Source organism: Pleurodeles waltl, chromosome 4_1 (assembly GCF_031143425.1).
Source record: "Pleurodeles waltl isolate 20211129_DDA chromosome 4_1, aPleWal1.hap1.20221129, whole genome shotgun sequence".
In the NCBI taxonomy this organism is placed as follows: Eukaryota; Metazoa; Chordata; class Amphibia; order Caudata; family Salamandridae; genus Pleurodeles; species Pleurodeles waltl.
In genome coordinates this window covers 572,570,658-572,588,816 of record NC_090442.1, presented here as the reverse complement: position 1 = coordinate 572,588,816, position 18,159 = coordinate 572,570,658, and the positions used below count along the sequence as shown (strand labels likewise).

At 44.4% G+C, this 18,159-nt stretch overlaps 1 protein-coding gene across 2 annotated transcripts in view; it reads right to left on the bottom strand.

Moving 5' to 3' along the window:
- Positions 1-18,159, bottom strand: part of DOCK4 (dedicator of cytokinesis 4) — a 1,300,588-nt gene that overhangs the window by 941,743 nt on the left and 340,686 nt on the right. For both annotated transcript variants that reach the window (XM_069228963.1, XM_069228964.1), the window contains exon 5: positions 716-812. In XM_069228963.1, the coding sequence (XP_069085064.1) occupies positions 716-812 (97 nt within the window). The remainder of the gene's footprint in view (positions 1-715; positions 813-18,159) is intronic.

The window sequence follows — 18,159 nt, the reverse complement described above, 5'->3', positions numbered from 1 at the left end:
GAGGAAATGTGTTTAGTTTAAGTCTCTCTTTTTTGTTTCATTCCATTTATGGGTTTTGTAAAGGGTTAGGAACCACTGTGCATATTATCAAAGTACCTCGAACCAGATACACAGACAAGGGTGGATGGATCAAGTTCTGAATAATAGCAGACAACAGTTGATATTGTGATCAGGGGAGTTCTACACTCATGTATGCTGACATAAGGATGATAATGCCTTGCAGAAAAATCAATACATTTTAAAGTTTTTAGGCGAAAGTTCAGAAGCCGGTTTTAAGTATTTCTCCAACAGTCTTGCTACATTTTAAAATGCTGTGTCAGATGCATGTGTGAAACAATGTACGCACGTAAGTGTGATAACAGAAGTCTGATACCAGCCAGCTTTTGCATCAATGTGTTCATATTCTTTAAAACCTTTTTTCAAGCAGGGCATTAAGCTGACAGCAATCTCAAAAAGAATTTTCTTATGTCCTTTTCAATGTGTACTTTTAGTTTAATTCTATCAATGAGAGATGAGCTTTTGCACCATTGGTGGAAAACTTACAAAACACAAGAAGACAAGAATAAGGCGGCTAATTATTGTGATATTTTTACTACCTGCCCCCACACTACTATCCACTACACACATTCCTTCAGTGGTTGGCCATCAGTAAGGCCCACCAAAAATACATTAGTACTGGCCATGGTATATCACTAGCAAATGTTTTATCACTTACCACATAAAGCTGCTTCCACATTGTGCCCCAGTCTCTTAACGTGGATGTCATCTCTGTTATGACAGAATCTTCTGTGGGAATCACCACTTCAAACTGTCTATGGTGGTCAGAAAAAAAAAAAATCAAACCGATATACCTTATAGTAGTTTTAAGATGGCACACATCAACAGAGAGTCATATTTATGTGATCTCCCCTCAAAGGGAACACAAATAAGTAAATGCATATACAGTGACATATCAAAAAAGAGCGCATGGATGCTAAGACAAAGGGCCTGATTTAGATATTGGTGGACAAGCTACTCCATCACAATGGTGATGGATATTCTGTCCGCCAAAATCTAAATCCCATTATATTCAATGAGATTTAGATCCTGGCGGACGGACTATCTGGCACCACTGTGAAGGAGTAACTCATCCGCCAATATCTAAATCAGGCCCCAAGTCTTTAAGGCTTACATTTGAATGCACTAATGCAAGTAAAAGAAAAATAAATTATTTATGTACCCAATTAAGAAACAATAAAAATACCATTATGAACCCTTCAATAAATTATGGACAACATAATGTCAGTGCACCCACACTCTCGCCCACATCAATAAAATATCATCAGTGTAAAAGTATGATAATCAGGCTTTCTAATGATAATGTTTATAATCAGCTGTACTGGTTTTCAAATGCCGCCGTTTGTTTTCACAGGCGTTGGGCCTGTGGGCGGACTTCCTTAGATTGTAGAATCTCTGGACGAGAGCCTCCAGGTTCTAGGGTGAAGGTGCTGGTGGGTCTGAAGTAGGCAGAGAAAAGAGCCAGATCTCTGCACAAAAAAGCTCGAGGCTCAGAGCAAAAGACTGAAAACTGCACAAATGTATGAAGACGAGAAATGGAGAAAGTGAGAAACTAGAGGCCCCCAAAAAGTCAAAGCATGCTAAAGACTGCCCCAAAGGGGCGCACAGCATCAAACCTTGAGGCAAAGTTGTTTAAGACAGGAAGGAGATATGGCCCAGTGGTATGTCTGATTGCGTATCACATCAATGGCACCCATGGATCCAGGCAGCATGAAAGTGTACAGCAGGTGCCATAACTAGTACAAAATGAAGCGGCAGGTCAGCTGAGTAGCTTACTTGGGTTATGCAGTCCCTGTGAGGTAGAAGACCTTGCACTTTGCAGCTCTGTGGGACCACAGTGTGAATTCCGGCTACCCATATGAGGGGGCAGAGCAGAAGATCCCAGCTGCCATTATGAGAGAAGACGAACATGAACGCAGATGTGCTACACTGCACACACCTCAGAGAATATTCCAGAGCGCCCCGTACTCCAGATATGGACGCCTGCCAAATACAAACTGAAACGTGGTACCTATCAATATAGTTGTCAAAACAGACTCTGAAAGAAAATGAGGTTGCAAAAATTGACTATGAAAACCAGAAATAATGAATAGTAACAGAAAGAAGAAGAAGGAATCGTGATGATGACCCCCAAAAAAGGCCGAAGGTAAAAAAGCTGGCTGGTTTTGGAGAGCCTGGTGAGCACACTAAACCCCTAGGTGAAGTTCTAACAGAACTGAGCCCAGCAAGTAATTAACAATTTCAACAAAATAATGAAACAATAACAAAGTGCTTCATCAAAGCCTTTTAAAAAACATTAATGAAGAAATGAGGTGGAGCACAATGATCTCATGCGAGGCTGAAGGAGGTCTACCAAGAAGTCACAGAGCTAAGCAAAAGAGTCTTTTTCCTTAAGGAAAGAGTAGATGTATGAGAACTATTGCATAATCGAATTGCAGCAGCAGAACAGAATCTGGAGACCAGGCCTAGAAGGCGTGACATATGTGTCAGAGCAGTACTACAGGGACCTGAGGGGACACAAAGTGAATGACTAAATATGACACTTATTTGCTTCTGCTCTGAAATAGAAAAAAAGAATGCAGGAGTACAGCAATGGAAAACAATAGCAAGCCCCCAAAAGCTGTTCACATCATAGATTTTGGTCAGGCCCCATTACTATGAGGAGAAGAAAGCAGTCCTGTGAAGAGTACTAGTGAACGGTGAATACAGTTTTGATGTCCATCTTCTCTGCCAAAACCTTCCACAGTTGTACTACAAGGAAAAACCATTCTGCCCTGTTACCAACGATCTGCAGAAAAAGTATATTAAATGCTTATGGGGATCAACTTTTTCATTCATACTTTAAATGGCATGGAAAGCAGTCTGCACTGAAATCCTTAGAGCAATGGTTCTTAACCTGTAGTCCGGAGACCACGAGAGGTCTGCAAAGCCTACTCAGACGGTCCACCACTGTTTAGAAAAATAAACATTTTTAACAAATTGATAATGTGTATATAAATAAAGAAGCAAAATGTAAAACTGTAGGCCAACAATTTCGTTAGTATCCTCATATTGATTCGTAGGAAGTGTGAAAGTTCATCAAACAAAATATAGTACGGATGATGAGTGGCCTTAGTTTAATTTAGAAAAGATGCTACCTTCCCATTAAAATTACATTTTTAATTATTTTATATTTGCTTGTGAATTAAATACAATATTCCATTGTTTGTGCATTTGTTTGATGAAACTTATGTATTTTTTTGCAGTTCAGCTCATCGAAAATACTTAGGAAAGGGGCTCAGGCTTCCAGTAATGACTCAGTGGGTGTCCCCACAATCCAAAATAATGAAATGGTGGACCCTGGGTTCCAGTAGTAATTACGTGGGGGTCCACAGTTGTCAAAAGGTAAAGAACCACTGCATCTGAAGTAGCACACACACACACACACCCCTTCACCTTGGGTGAGGATGTAGGGGAAACAGATAAGAAATAGAGTCTTGCTTGGCAGACATTGGGAAGGGATACATTAACTGAAATGCCCAATGCTGGAGAAATAAGTGAGGAATGACAGTGAGTACTGTAACACCTCAGGAAAGTCGATAATGACCATATGAGAAGTCATGGAGGGGATGTCCATTAAAAAACACTAGACAGCCTGTCCTCTGAAAATTGCGTACAAACACATAGTACTTGAAAGAATTTGGAACAATGGTCATGTCCAATCTAACAGTTAACGGGCAGGAGAGGGATAATCACAGAGCTATATTCAAAGGGTGGGTGTTGCTCTTGATAGGTGGACAAAATGCCTTTCTGATTCACCATGAGAGCGTCCTCATGTAGGAGGACACTTTGAATGTCAGTATAAATAATTAGTGCTAGATTTTCTATTTTTAGCAGTTTGTTAGTGTACGGATTGGGTGTACTATATGATATGGCTGGACAGATTGATCGTGCAGTACACTCGCAAATAGCGCCTTGGGTCCAGTGGGTATGTTTACTCAACCTTAAGCTTAACCCTGGGTAGGTGTGGCTGCGAGCAGTTAGGCTTAGCAAACGAACAATATATAAAGCATTTAGCAGCACCAAACAACAGAATAAGTCACACAACATGGAAGAAACAAGACACCGATTTATAAAAATAAAGAAGATTTAGATACATTTTTGGAGACCTTAATCATCAAAATCCACCAGAGGGTTCAGGAGATATAGATTTGAGGAGTAATAAAAAAATGTTTAAATCAACCACAAACAAGCACTGGCCAACAAAAAGTTTGGAAACTTTTCAAGAGTTTGTAAAAGTTACTTCGACATTCTGGCCCGAGTTGGGCAGCCAGCTGTGACAGGATAGAGGTCTAGGGGACCAGAAAGTATACTTTGGACAGTTACCTGGCCACCATAGAGATTTTACAGCAAGATCCAAATTTTACAGGATGACCGCCATAGACAACAATGGAGTGGTCCTGGTGCTGAGGGATGCAGACTCAAGATGCTCTAGGATGCTCTTGATGTTGTGCTGTCGACGAGGGTGGGCGTCCGGTCGAGTCCTCAGTCCACAGGTAAGTGGGGGCGACTGTCCACAGATCTCTGGGACCCTAGAAGTCTTCTTTGCAGGGTTCCAAGGGCTGCCGATGCAGACCTTACGTTTTTGCGATACATCAGTCGCAGTGCAAATATTCAGTGGCGGCTGGTATCCCTCTTGGAGAACGAATACAGTCAGAACCAACACTCGTTGGTCCAGCAGACACGGGTGCACCTTTTGGCTATCTCTAAATAGTCTTTTGGGGTGTCCGGTGCCGGTAGTGGCAAAACTTCTGTGGTGCCTAGCAGATGTGATTCTTGGGCTCTTTTTAGCTTTGATAACCCCAGTGCCTTTCTGGGGGGGCCAGCCAACTGACCCAGAGAGTCTCTGCTTCAGACTAGTGCTGTGAACCAGCTCATCTCCACCCAGGCATGCAGAACAGGGTCAAAGTCAGAGAGCTCAAAATGTAGCAGGTGCAGTTGATCTGGCGTTGGAACCTCTATTTATGCACTTCCAACAAGACCTTCTTCCAAGTCCAGCGAGCACTAAGGGTCAACATGCCAAGGTTTAATATTTATCCCAGGAAAGTGCCCTGAGGGGACATCCTGGTCACTAGCTAATGGGCTACTTGGTCCCCTCCTACCTAGTGACAAAGTTCCTGTAAAGTGTGACATCTGACTATCCCAGAATTCCACATTCTTGCCCCTTTCAAGATGGCATGACCCTTCCTCGGTCATGAGGAGCAAGGTAGTCGACAACACGCCCAGGGTAAAACCGATTTGGAGGTGAGTTTTCCTCCTCTGGCCCCGTCTCCAAGCTGTTTACAGGAACAAAAAAAATCCCTGCCAGGGTCTTAATGTGGCGGTCAGACCGCCACAGCAGCAGTGGCCCTGACCTCAACTGCGAGGCTGGCAGTCTTAATACAGACAGCCTAGTAATGAGGCCCTATGTCTTACATGCCCTGGGTACCATATACTAGGGACTTATAAGTAAGCCAGGCCTTGCCCATTTGTGAGGATCCAATTCTGCATGCATTTTTGATGCAGTTAAAACGCTGGTACTGAGGTCTGGCTAGCTGGACTCAGTGCACTCTGAGTCAAAAAAATAGTAGCATCAGCCCAAATGGGGGCAAAAGTGTGGGGAAACCTGCAAAATGCCTGTTTCCTTATGGTTAGTAGCTATAAGCCTCTTCTACCTAATGTGAGAGCCCTAAGCAGTACAAAAAAGAGGCACAGTGTACCACAGGAACAGAAGGGAATGAGGAATAAGGGCATATGCATGCTTTCTGGCAGAAACTCCCCCCCTGCAGCACTGCCTCCAGAGATTCCTCTTGCAAATACCCAGTGTAATTTTAGTCTTTGTTATCAATGAAAAAGCAGGTGTGGGTATTTTGCAAGCACACAGTCTTGAGCTCAATTGTCAACACCAGGACAGTGCGCGCTCTACGGGCATCTAGAATGCAAAAACCCAACACTCGCAAGATAATGTAATTTATGCATTGTGATGATATGTTATTGTTTAACCTTTTGCATTGCAGAATTCCATCCAAAAGATTAATTTTTAAGGTGCTTATAAATAATGTACATTTGCAATGTATTGCTGCAGACATTCAGAGTGAGTTAGGGTGTGGCAGGGTGTGGTCCCTTTCCAGGGCCTTTCAGAGACTTTCCCTGCAACATGCCTGGGAGTGGTTCTAGGCGGGGCCAAGACTCTATAAAAGAGAGTCAGCCCAAATCCCAGTGCTCACTATTCAGAGGTCCCGGTGCAGAGCAGCAGCTTCTTCCTGAGCTCCTGTCCCGGCGGCCTATTTGGATTTTTCCAGTCTTCTGCACTCATCTCTCATTGGTGATCACTGTTTCCAGGCGGTAAGACGGTGTTTGGACATTTCCCAACACCGTAATTGAGAATTTTCGTATTCTTGATTTAAATTCTTAAATGAATAACAGATTACTTGTGCGCTGCCATTTTTTGACATTTGTATGGTGGTTTGCAAATAGGGAGGACGCGCAATTTATTCCATAAAGATTTGACTTCGTTATTACATGGTTGTTCATTGCGCGCTGATATTTCTTGACATTTACATGATGTTTTACGAGTTGGCAAGACGTGCAACTCGTTTCATGAGCATTTAACTTTGTTGTTCATTGCGCGCTACCTTTTCTTGACATTTACATGGTGGCATTCGAATCTGCGAAACGCACGATTCACTTCTCGTGTGTAATTCATGCTGTTCATTGTTCGCTACCATTTCTTGGCATTTGCATGGTGGCATCTGAATCGACAAGACGTGCAATTCTTTCCCTGAGTGCTTTTCATGTTGTTCATTGTGCGCTACCATTTCTTGATATTTGTATGGTGGCATTTGAATTTGCAAGACGCGCAATTCTTTCCTTGTGTATAAATAATGTAAATTACTGTGCGCTACTATTCTAAGACATTTTCTTGGTAGCATTTCAAGTTGACACGTTGCATGATTTATTCCTTGAATCTACGTTGTGTGATTTCATGGTGCACAATCCTTTATGGTGTTTAATACTCATATAAAAATCTACAATGTGCGCTATTCACTTCCCAATGTTTTTTCTGAGATGAACACAACAATACCAGAATTCTAGATGTAATACTGTGTGTTCCTGATATGTATTCTTAAAAGGAGATTCATATGGTTGTTTAGAAATTGCTCAGAGTGTTTCCTGATTCTCATGCTAAAGAAAGTACTCGAATCTGAAAGTCCTATTTAACTTTTCCTGTTTCCTCCTCAGGTATTCGGTCATCTAAAGCCTAGTCAGTTTTAGGACTATTCTAGGGTTGTTCATGTTTTTTGGAAAAGACGAAGCTTAGAGTTGTAGCATGGTACTGAATTCATGAGATGTAATTTTGATGTTGTGTTTTAACCTTTTGCTTCCTACAGGTCTCCTTCTCAGCTGTTCCCGTCCTAATCCCCTTTTCCCCACTTGGACTCTCTTAGACTCTGTGATAAATCTAATCAGAGTATTGGAGCTGTCTTGTGGTGGAAGTGTTGGGAACGTGCACAGACCCCGAGGATTGATCTGACATCAATACACACAGCGTGTTTACAGATAAATTAAGCTAATAGGTATTGGTAAACAGCATTGTAGGGCCCCTCTATGACATAAAACTACATCTCTAAAACTAATTAAGAAAGCTTCTTATGAGAGACTAAAATGAGCTTGACCTGGCTACAGCAGATCTGAACCTTGTAATGAGCAAAGACATAGTGAAAACAGGCCTCGAAAAACCTACTCAATTTGCTATGGAGGGTCAGATTTTATCAGGTCATGCTAAATTTAGAACATACTTGTCCATTCTAGGAGTTGAGACAGAACAGAAGCAATAAAATACCTTTAAATCTTTTTATCTTGCCATATTTTGCCTGCTTTACAAAGAGTGTGAAATGAGAGGCTGCAGGGTGTAAGATTTTTCCTAACACACAACATTTAAATAACTAGGTCAACTGTACAAACATTTTAAAATATATCTCAGTAGTTGTGAAAGCCCATTTTTTGTACTTCTGTTGGCTGAAAAAAATAATTTAATAGGATAAATACAAATTCGAACACTTTACTTGGTGATGTGCAAATGATAACTGTTTTCTGAATGTTTTCAAACATTATTTTTAATACATAATATAGTATCAGTAAAGCTGCAAGTTCATGGGACAGTTTATGGCTATTTCAATGGGACATTTACTGTCTGTAAATGACAGTGCGCTACCACATCATACTTTAGTAATGTTGTTATTAAAAGAGAGAAACACTCCTGCCTCTGCCCTGATGGCCTTGCCAGTGAACTAGGAGGCAAGTCAGGGACCATGTGTACTCAATATGTGGGCTAGATTCCTTTAATACATGGAGCAAACGTTTAGTCTATTTATTTAAACAAAAGAGGTTTTGCACAGCAGAAATGCTGAACTCACATATTTGAAGGTGCACTCATATGTAAGAATTTGAGAAAATGGTGGCTCTCTAAAATAAAATATTTGCCTAGAATTACACAATTAGAGACATGTTTACTGGTCAAGTTTATTTCAGGTAGGTCAAGTAGATTGTTTCAGTTAGTGGACCTTCAGGTGTGGTAACATTTGTATGATTTTTCGAGGCCTGGTTAAAATAACAAGAGGAGTTGTCTATTGGCACACACGGTAAAAAGAGAAAAGCATACGTGCGTGACATATGTGTAGCATGTTAGAAAGCACTTAGGGAAGACATCCCACATTTCTCAATGGCACAAAAGACTGACACCAAGATGCATTACGTTTTCAAACAGCAGTGCCTCCAGACTGGCTTTGAGGTGCTTATTAGTACCTTATGACTATCTGGCCATTGCCCAGTGGAAAGCAACATACCATGGGAAAACATGGATCACTGATCCAGAAAGTGAATTGCCAGAGCCTTATAATGCAGTTCTTGTGGCCTTTTTATTTTGAGAATGAAGTAAATGAGGAAGCACTACTAGAGAAGCTTGGGATACCATTGAGGAGAAAGAGGTGGAACATAAACGTACTCAGTCAGTGTGGGGAAAGATAATAACCATTAGAGAGCTCATCAGTGGATTGCAGATAGATAGGGTAATGTATACATTAGCCAGACTCGAGCACACATTTAACAGAGGGGAAATAAGGCAGGAAGCTAATTGCAAATAAACATAAATAAAATAGTTGTAGGAGCGTATAGTGGAGATTAGGGATACTTCATCAAAAATGTGTAGATAGGAGCCTGCATTTGTGCTCTTAGCCATACCATTTATTTGCCATTTAACCTTGTCAAAACAATATTGCAAATGTAGCATCGAAGAATAATATCCTATATTTTGGAGGATATAGAAGACACGCTTGTACGCCTACTTGCTACTGAGATTATGTCCTTTGTTAAGGGGCGTAAAAGCTCAGACAGAACCTGCAAATCATCCCTCTGTACCTTGGTAAGAGTTGGGCCCCATCATTCACGTACTTACGCAAACATTTAGAGAGCACTTATGTCCAAAATATATAATAGGACCACAACTAATACTTATTTGACAACTACACTCTCCCACACAGATAAACAGAAGGGGCAAAGTCTGAGGGTCCCTGGATGGGTGTAAGTCTTTGGCGCTCCTAACTGGCTACCAATCCTCAGCCCGGGCACCAAGGCTCTGAGTAACAGGAGATCACCACACTAACTGGTATAACGGAAGTTCGGTGTGCCTATTAGGACATTGGAAATGAGGCTGTAAGTGATGAGGCAAAGTCAGTGGCGGCCTCATACCCTTGATGCACATTTTGCAAAGGTCAAGACAGACGCTTCTCCTGAACCGCTCTCCAGAGTGAGAGGTAGGGGCTGGCAGAGAAGACCCTGGCATTAGGTGGCTGAGAGCCGCAGATAGAAGGCATACCGTGGTTTAACCGTGCCTATGGCTTCATCATTGAATCTTTTCTGATTCTGCCCATGGGGTGCTATAGCCCTGCAGGTAAGTAAACACGTGCGCCCTTGACACCGGGGCGGAGGATTCCACCATTGGCAGCTTGCTCAGGGGACTCATGCTGCTCGCATTCTCTACAGGATTCTAGTGCAGTCATAGATGCTTTTGAAAGATGAGGTCCAAAAGCAACCCTGAATCTGTGCCCTAGGGTTACAGGTAAGTTATGCTCCACTTCCCTGGTTTGGAAGTAGTGAACAACAAACAGGGCAAAGAAGAGCTTAAACTAATATGAAAGAAAATGAGAGGCAGTTATCAAATCAAAAAACATTTATAAAGCGTGCTACTCACCCGTGAGGGTCTCAAGGCGCTAGGGGGAGGAGGTTACTGCTGCTCGAAGAGCCAGGTTTTGAGCGTGCCTCCGGAATGCAGGGTGGTCCTGGGTGGTCCTGAGGTTGGCAGGGAGGGAGTTCCATGTCTTGGCTGCCAGGTAGGAGAAGGATTTCCCACCTGCTGTGGTGCGGCGGATGCGAGGGAAGGCGGCGAATGCGAGGTTGGTGGAGCAAAGTTGACGGGTGGGCGTGTAGAAACTGAGGCGACGGTTGAGGTATTCGGGTCCCTTGTTGTGGAGGGCTGTGTGTGCGTGGGTGAGGAGCCGGAAGGTGATCCTTTTGTTGACGGGAAGCCAGTGCAGGTGTCTCAGGTGGGCGGAGATGTGGCTGTTGCGGGGTATGTCGAGGACGAGGCGGGCGGAGGCGTTTTGTATTCGCTGCAGACGTTTCTGGAGTTTAGCGGTGGTTCCTGCATATAGGGTGTTTCCATAGTCCAGGCGGCTTGTGACGAGGGTGTGGGTCACAGTTTTTCTGGTGTCGGCGGGGATCCAGCAGAAGATCTTACGGAGCATGCAGAGAGTGATGAAGCAGGAAGATGATACGGCGTTGACTTGTTTGGTCATGGTGAGAACCGGGTCCAGGATGAATCCGAGGTTGCGTGCGTGGTCTGAGGGGGTTGGTGCGGTGCCTAGGGCCGTGGGCCACCAAGAGTCGTCCCAGGCGGACGGGGTGTTTCCGAGGATGAGGACTTCAGTTTTTTCTGAGTTCAGTTTCAGACGGCTGAGTTTCATCCATTCTGCGACGTCTTTCATTCCATCTTGCAGGTTGGTCTTAGCGCCAGTGGGGTCCTTGGTGAGGGAAAGTATCAGCTGAGTGTCGTCGGCGTAGGAGGTGATGATGATGTTGTGTTTGCATACGATGTCGGCGAGGGGGCTCATGTAGACATTGAAGAGAGTCGGGCTGAGCGAGGAGCCTTGTGGGACGCCGCAGATGATCTCGGTGGGGTCTGAGCGGAATGGAGGGAGGTAGACTCTTTGGGAGCGGTTGGAGAGGAAAGAGGTGATCCAGTCCAGGGCCAGTCCTTGGATACCGGTGGAGCGCAGGCGGGATGTTAGGGTTCGGTGGCAGACGGTGTCGAAGGCAGCCGAGAGGTCGAGGAGGATCAGGGCGACTGTTTCTCCGTTGTCCATCAGAGTTCTGATGTCGTTTGTGACTGAGATGAGGGCTGTTTCTGTGCTGTGGTTGGCTCGGAATCCGGACTGAGAGGGGTCGAGTAGGTTGTTGTCTTCAAGGAAGTTGGTCAGTTGCTTGTTGACGGTCTTCTCAATGACTTTGGCAGGGAAGGGGAGGAGCGAGATGGGGCAGAAGTTCTTCAAGTCGCTGGGGTCCGCCATAGGTTTCTTCAGTAGGGCGTTGACTTCCGCGTGTTTCCAGCTCTCGGGGAAGGTGGCAGAAGCAAACGAGCTGTTGATGATGGTCTGGAGATGCGGGGCGATGATGTCGTCGGCTTTGTTGAAGATGAAGTGTGGGCAGGGGTCCGAGGGGGCACCGGAGTGGATGGAGTTCATGGTAGCTTTGGTCTCCTCCGCGCTGATGTGAGTCCATGCGTTGAGGGTGATGGCTGGGATTGTAGGTTCAGTTAGAAGAATACGCCAGAGAAAGCCCAGAATGAGGCACAACTGACTGAGGGTGAAGAGGCCCTCCTGGGCCCTATCACCAGCTTGCATGAAGAACTTAGTCGAAAGATAAATGTGCTTGCAACAGCAGTGAGAAAAATGGAAGAGACTTTGGAGGGACTATTGGGCAAGATTCTGCCAGTGAAATGAAAGCTAGAGGCAAGTGTTGGCAGGATGAAGGTGCAACAGGGTTATACAACTTAGCTAACTATTGAAATGAGACAGATGCAGTCTAAGTTAAACGCGGTCAATGCACTGCTAAAATATGATGACAGTTGCTTGATAATGTTTGGAGAGAGACTCAGATGAGGGTGCTGGGTGTGCCTGTTGAAGTTTTCCAAGATACTCAGCAAATCACTCTGATTGCAGTGCTGGCTTACCAGCTGGCTACATCACCTACTGTGGTAGAAGGGGTTCTTTGAACATCATTTACACTTGCCAAAGGGAGGCAGATAATTGGAGGACGGATTGGGTGTCACTGTCATGGTGTTGGTGAACTCAATTCAATGGGGAGACTGAATCATTTGTGATGCCTTTCATAAAAATAAGGGATGGTTGAGGACCAAGAGATTTTAATGTTCCTTGTTCAGCACATTGTATGTCAGCTAGAACTAAGGCTCTTTTGTGAATTGTGCAAGAGGAGATGGCAAGGCGGCTGACAGGTGGGATTTCCAGTAAAACTGAAAATGGAACATAAAGGGTAAAATATGCATTTACACTGATTAACTCTGCAAGTGCTTTCCCTGACAATTTGAACCCTGAAGAGGGATGACTTTCTAGTGGCTCTGGCTGACGGGGTGCAGGGTGCATGTAGGCCTTCTGGGTGTTACAGATCTGGGGGATGCTCCTCTTGGAGGAATCTTTCCCAAGTGATGTGCTGAGGATGCTATGTTCGTATTCTGTTTTCTGTTCTCTCCTCTTGTTTGATTCTGAGAAGCAATTGCGTTCTATTTGGCACATTGTCTTACTGGAGACCATTTATTTGTAACAGGTAGATCAATCAATCAATCAATCAATCAATCAGTTTTTGTAGAGTGCAACTACTCACCTGTGAGGGTTTCAAGGCACTTGGTGGGGGGACAGAGGGGCAGACAGAACCTAATTCAAAGAGCCACGTCTTGAGGTTCTTCCTGAAGATGATGAGCGATGGGCTTTGTCTGAGGTGCAGGGGTAGGTTTTTTTAGCTTTTTGCCACGAGGAAGGTGAAGGACCTTCCTCCGGCGGTCATTTTCCATATTCGAGGGATGGTGGGCAGTGCTTGCTGAGTGGAGCAGAGGGATCTGATGGGGTTGTGGAAGGAAACGCGGTGGTTTAGGTAGGTCAGTCCGATGTTGTGTATGACTTTGTAGGTGTGGGTGAGTAGCTTGAAGATGATTGGTTTCTCCACCGGGAGCCAGTGGAGGGTCCTCAGGTGCTGGGAGATATATGTTCCTGGCGGCGGCGTTTTTGATGAGTTGTAGCTTTCTGATGTTTGTTGTGGTGCCGGCGTAGAGTGCGTTGCCGTAGTAGAACTTGCTTGTGACTAAGCCGTGGGTCATTGTCTTGCGGCAGTCTACTGGGATACATTTGAAAATCTTTCAGAGTTGGTGAAGGGTGTGCCAGCAGGAGGAGGTGACATGTTTACCTGTTGAGTCATTGATAGGTAGGAGTAGAGGATGATTCCTAGGTTTTGGGCATGGTCAGTCAGAAAAGACGGGGCGCTGAGAGATGTGGGCCACCAGGAGTCGTCATAGGCTGAGGTGGAGTTTCCGATGATGATGAGCTTGGTCTTGTCCCGAGTGGAGCTTGAGGCGGCTCTCTCATATCCAGGCGGCGACTGCTTCCACTGCTGTGTGGAAGTTCCTCTTGGACTAGTCTGGGTTTTCAGTGAGGGATTTGATGAGTTGTGTGTCATTGTCGTATGGCACGATGTTCATTCTGAGGCATCTGACGATGGCTGCGAGTGGGACCATGTAGATGTTGAAGAGTGTTGGGCTCAGGGAGGATCCCTGAGGAACTCCACAGCGTACTTCTGCAGGTTCGGATGTGTATGGTGGAAACCTGACTCTCTGTGTTCTTCCGGTGATGAAGGCGTGGATCCATCGTAGGGCTTTTCCGCAGATTCCTGTGTCGTGGAGTCTGGTGCATAAGGTGCTGTGGGAGACCGTGTCGAAGGCTGCTGAGAGGTCGAGGAGTATGAGTGCTGTGGTGTGGCCGTGGTCTAGGAGTGTGCGGATGTCATCGGTGGCTGCAAGAAGAGCTGTCTCAGTGTTGTGGTTTCTGTGGAACCCTGACTGGGAGGTGTCCAGTGAGTTGTCCTTGATGAATTGCCACAGCTGTGAGTTGATGGGCTTTTCCAGTACTTTGGCCGGGTAGGGTAACAGCGAGATGGGCCAGAAATTCTTTAGCTCTGATGGGTCAGTCGAAGGTTTCTTCAGGAGGAAGCGTGCCTCGCCGTGTTTCCTGTCTTTGGGGAAAGTGGCTGTGTTGATGGAGCAGTTCATTGTCTTGTGAAGCTCGGGGAGATGGATGTGCTGGCTTTGATGTAGATGTGGTGGGGGCAGGGGTCTGTGGGGGCTCCGGAGGGAGTGCCGATCATAATGCTTTCTGTTTACTCAGTGGTGATAGTGGACCAGCTGCAGATGGTTTGGGTGGGTTCTGGGGGGTGGGTTGGTCGTCGGCTCTGACGCTGGACTGGTTATCTGGGAAGAAACTGTCGTAAATGTCCTTGCGGTGGAAGGAGGTGGCGAGTTTGCCGCAGAGGTCTTGCCACAGGGGATGCTGATTGCTTCGGAAGGGGGATTGGTGAATTCGTCAATAACCATGACATGTTGTGAGTGGAGGAGTTGATGCGTTCCCAGAGTGCGTTTTATTTTTGCGTTCTTTATGCGTCGGTGGTGGATGGTGGTGGCGGCTCTGAAGGAGGCGAGGTCTTCGCTGATTTGGCTGTCTCTACATTTCTCCTCTAGGCGTCGGCAGGTGCACTTGGATTCTAGGAGTTCGGTTGTGAACCAGCTGGCTTTTTTGGGGATGCGTTTGTCCGATGTTGAACGGAGGGGGGCTAGGGAGTCGACGCATTTGGTGATCCAGGAGTTGAGGTTGCATGCTGCAGTGTTGGCATCATTGGAGGGAGGTGGGGGTGACTTGGCGAGTGTCGTGGTGAGTTGCTTGTAGGTGATTTCATTCCATTTCCTCTGGGGGGCCCTTGGGATGTGGGTGTGGCTGCTGCGTGCGGTGATAGTGAAGTTTAGACAGTGGTGGTCTGTCCAGTCTGGGGTGGAGATGGTTTTGATGGTAATCCGGTTGCCTGAGGTAAAGTGTGTCCTGCAACTTGCGTGTGTGCGATGATCAGTTGCGTGAGGCAGAGGGTGGCAAGGTTGTCTAGTAGAGAGGTTGTGTTTTGGTCGTCGTGGTCCTCGAGGTGGAAATTCAGGTCACCGAGGAGGAGGTAGTCGGAGGACACCAGGGCCATGAGGGTGGTGAAGTCTACAATGGCATCAATGAATGCTGGGTGGAGACCGGGCGATCTGTAGACCAGGGTGCTGCAGATGGAGGAGTTGTGGTCGGCGTGGATCAAGAAGTGCAGGTTTTCCAATGTGGTGGAGTGCTCCTCTGTGTTGACCGTGATGCATAGTGAGGAAATCAGCATATACTTGATTGCATATTTGCACAGGAATTCGCTTTTGGCCTAACAATGGTCAGTCTCTGGCCACTGTTAACTGAGATGATAGATACCACCTCTACACATACGGAGACAACATTTTAGTTACCCTCCTTTGAAAACCAGTGAGTCTCCTTAAATGCTTTGATATAAACATGCTGGTTGTAGATGCCTGAGCCACATTGGAAGGCTGAAGCTGATCTAGGACAAGATTATCATGGAGATTCTAGATGACAGGAACAGTCTTTGGTGTTCTGCATTTTTGTTACTGAAAGAAGGGTTGGTTGGCGAGTCTCAACTAAGTGAAGTACAGAATACTCTTATCACTTACACAAGAGAATCCCGTGTAACATAAATTCCACCCTTAAACCGAATTGTGTAGCAGAATTCTTTAAGTAATAGTGGTCAAACGTGAATCTCGAGGTGTTGGCAATTTCCTCTCCAGTGACTCAGTCAATAACTTGAGCTTTTACTTATATCATTAGCAGTTATTTGCCATACTAATCTTTCTGATCATAATTTCGATTTCATTTTTCAATTTTCCTCTGGGTGCCAGCCCATTCTCAGTTGCTTTTTACATGGTTACACCATCTGGCATCTTTTATTTTCTTGCTGTTGACTCAGAATCAATAAAGAGGCTCAAGCGTCAGCAAACATTCCTGGATAATCGGAGAAAAATTATTTTAAATGTCCTGAAAGCCACGCATGGACGTTTTTGTAAATGAATCCAACTGAAGTGACACATGGCTTTAGATAGATTAAAACCTCTAACTTCTAGATCTAAAGGTTATCCCTTGTTTACAAGAGATTTCACTTCCATGAAGCTCTCTGCAAGTCGTAAATAAAGCCTGCAGACTGGAGGAACAATCAGTCATCAGTTTTTATAAGACAATTGTGACTCTTGCTAAACAGTATTAACTGTCCTTGTTAAGATTAAGAACAGTATGAATTACATTTTGAAGGTGAGTTGGTACCAATGGGATGCAAATAAGTTGCCACTTTTTCTACCACTCTGTGAAACTCTTACAAAATATGTCATTGAGAAAGTGCTGAGATCTGACAAGACCAAGCTAATAAATCGAAACCACCTCTTGCTCAGCTTGACGACCTATGTGCCAGACAAACAATGTGCAAGGTAACTCTGAGAGTCTCCCTATTTCCACTGTTGAAATGTGAGGGAACACATGATTAAAAAGTAAGCATTTCAATCATGTGAAATTGACTGAAGTGCAACAGAGCATTTGAGTAGACGTGGGAATTTAGATGGCTTGTAAACCTCAATAAGCCAACACTGGAGAAAATCGGAAACTTTCATTTAGAGCAATTAAAAATAACCCAGAATACACAGTATTTTGAGCATTAATATATAGGTAATAGCTCCATCATCTCATTTATAAGATGCACACTACCCTAAAGGGACTCCTACTGGAATTGTCACTGGGGAATTACAACACTTGGTCCTCTGGAATTCACTGTCCTTCAATGAGTCTATATGGTAGTTTAAACAAAGGCTTGTGACAAATTCATTGTGGAATATTCTTTGTCCTGAAGAAGGCCCAGGGAATCAATGAGGGAGGTCACAACAGCACCAATGCATTTTTTCCTTCAAAAATAATTTCCATTAGTACAGTTTTCAAATAGAGTTGATTTTAGTTTCAATACATTTCTATTAAGGTTTTTTTATCGACAATAGCAATAACAAGAAATAGCAATGACACAAACATGCTTCCCTCCCGCCCTTCCTCCCGCCCCTGATATTTCTCATTGCAATACCGCTCACCCCATTTCCCCAAACACTCAACAAGAAGTTTCTCAGTTCTGTTATGTTCTGAAGGGCCATGATGCTACCCTTTCAGTCTCTCAGATAAAGGGTCGATTATTGGCAGAGGAGTCCTGGCTACTTCCATAGTAGTGCAGCAATTGAAATTCATCTAGGATGTGGAGGACTCCAAGTTTGTTATTTAAACTCTGTCAAAATAGTCTAGGAGCAGGACTCGCTGTTTTGGAAAATCTCTTTACTTGCCCTGGGCAGATTTCTCCATGACCAGTAACCACTATACCGTATTCTGCCAAGTGTTTTAATTTTAAATCAACTGTTGGCCACACAGATCCAACATTGTTTGTTTTGCTGCCAGGAGTAGATTGGACACGAGTTGGACCTTTTTTTTGTTATCACTGACAGGATAAAACTTCTGTATAGAGATAATTTTAAAGGAATTCAATGTAACAAATCCTTAACTTTGCAGTTCAAAATATGAAGAAATTATTCAAAATATAAAGGACTTATACAATTAATTTCGTAAGTAACTCGTAATTGTTTGCTATTCCTAAGGATGTTGATGAAAGTGCACCGGATCTAAAATAGAAGGTAAGAAAGCATTTAAAAAGGCAGGAACATATCCTGAATAAAGCAATGCAGCCCTTCTAAAATTGGGCTGAAATTTACATGAAACTCTGAAGTACATGAGATGATCTGCATATGTAAAAATGGGAAAAGAACTAGCCAATCTTATCTGAATAATCCAGTTTTAAAATGCA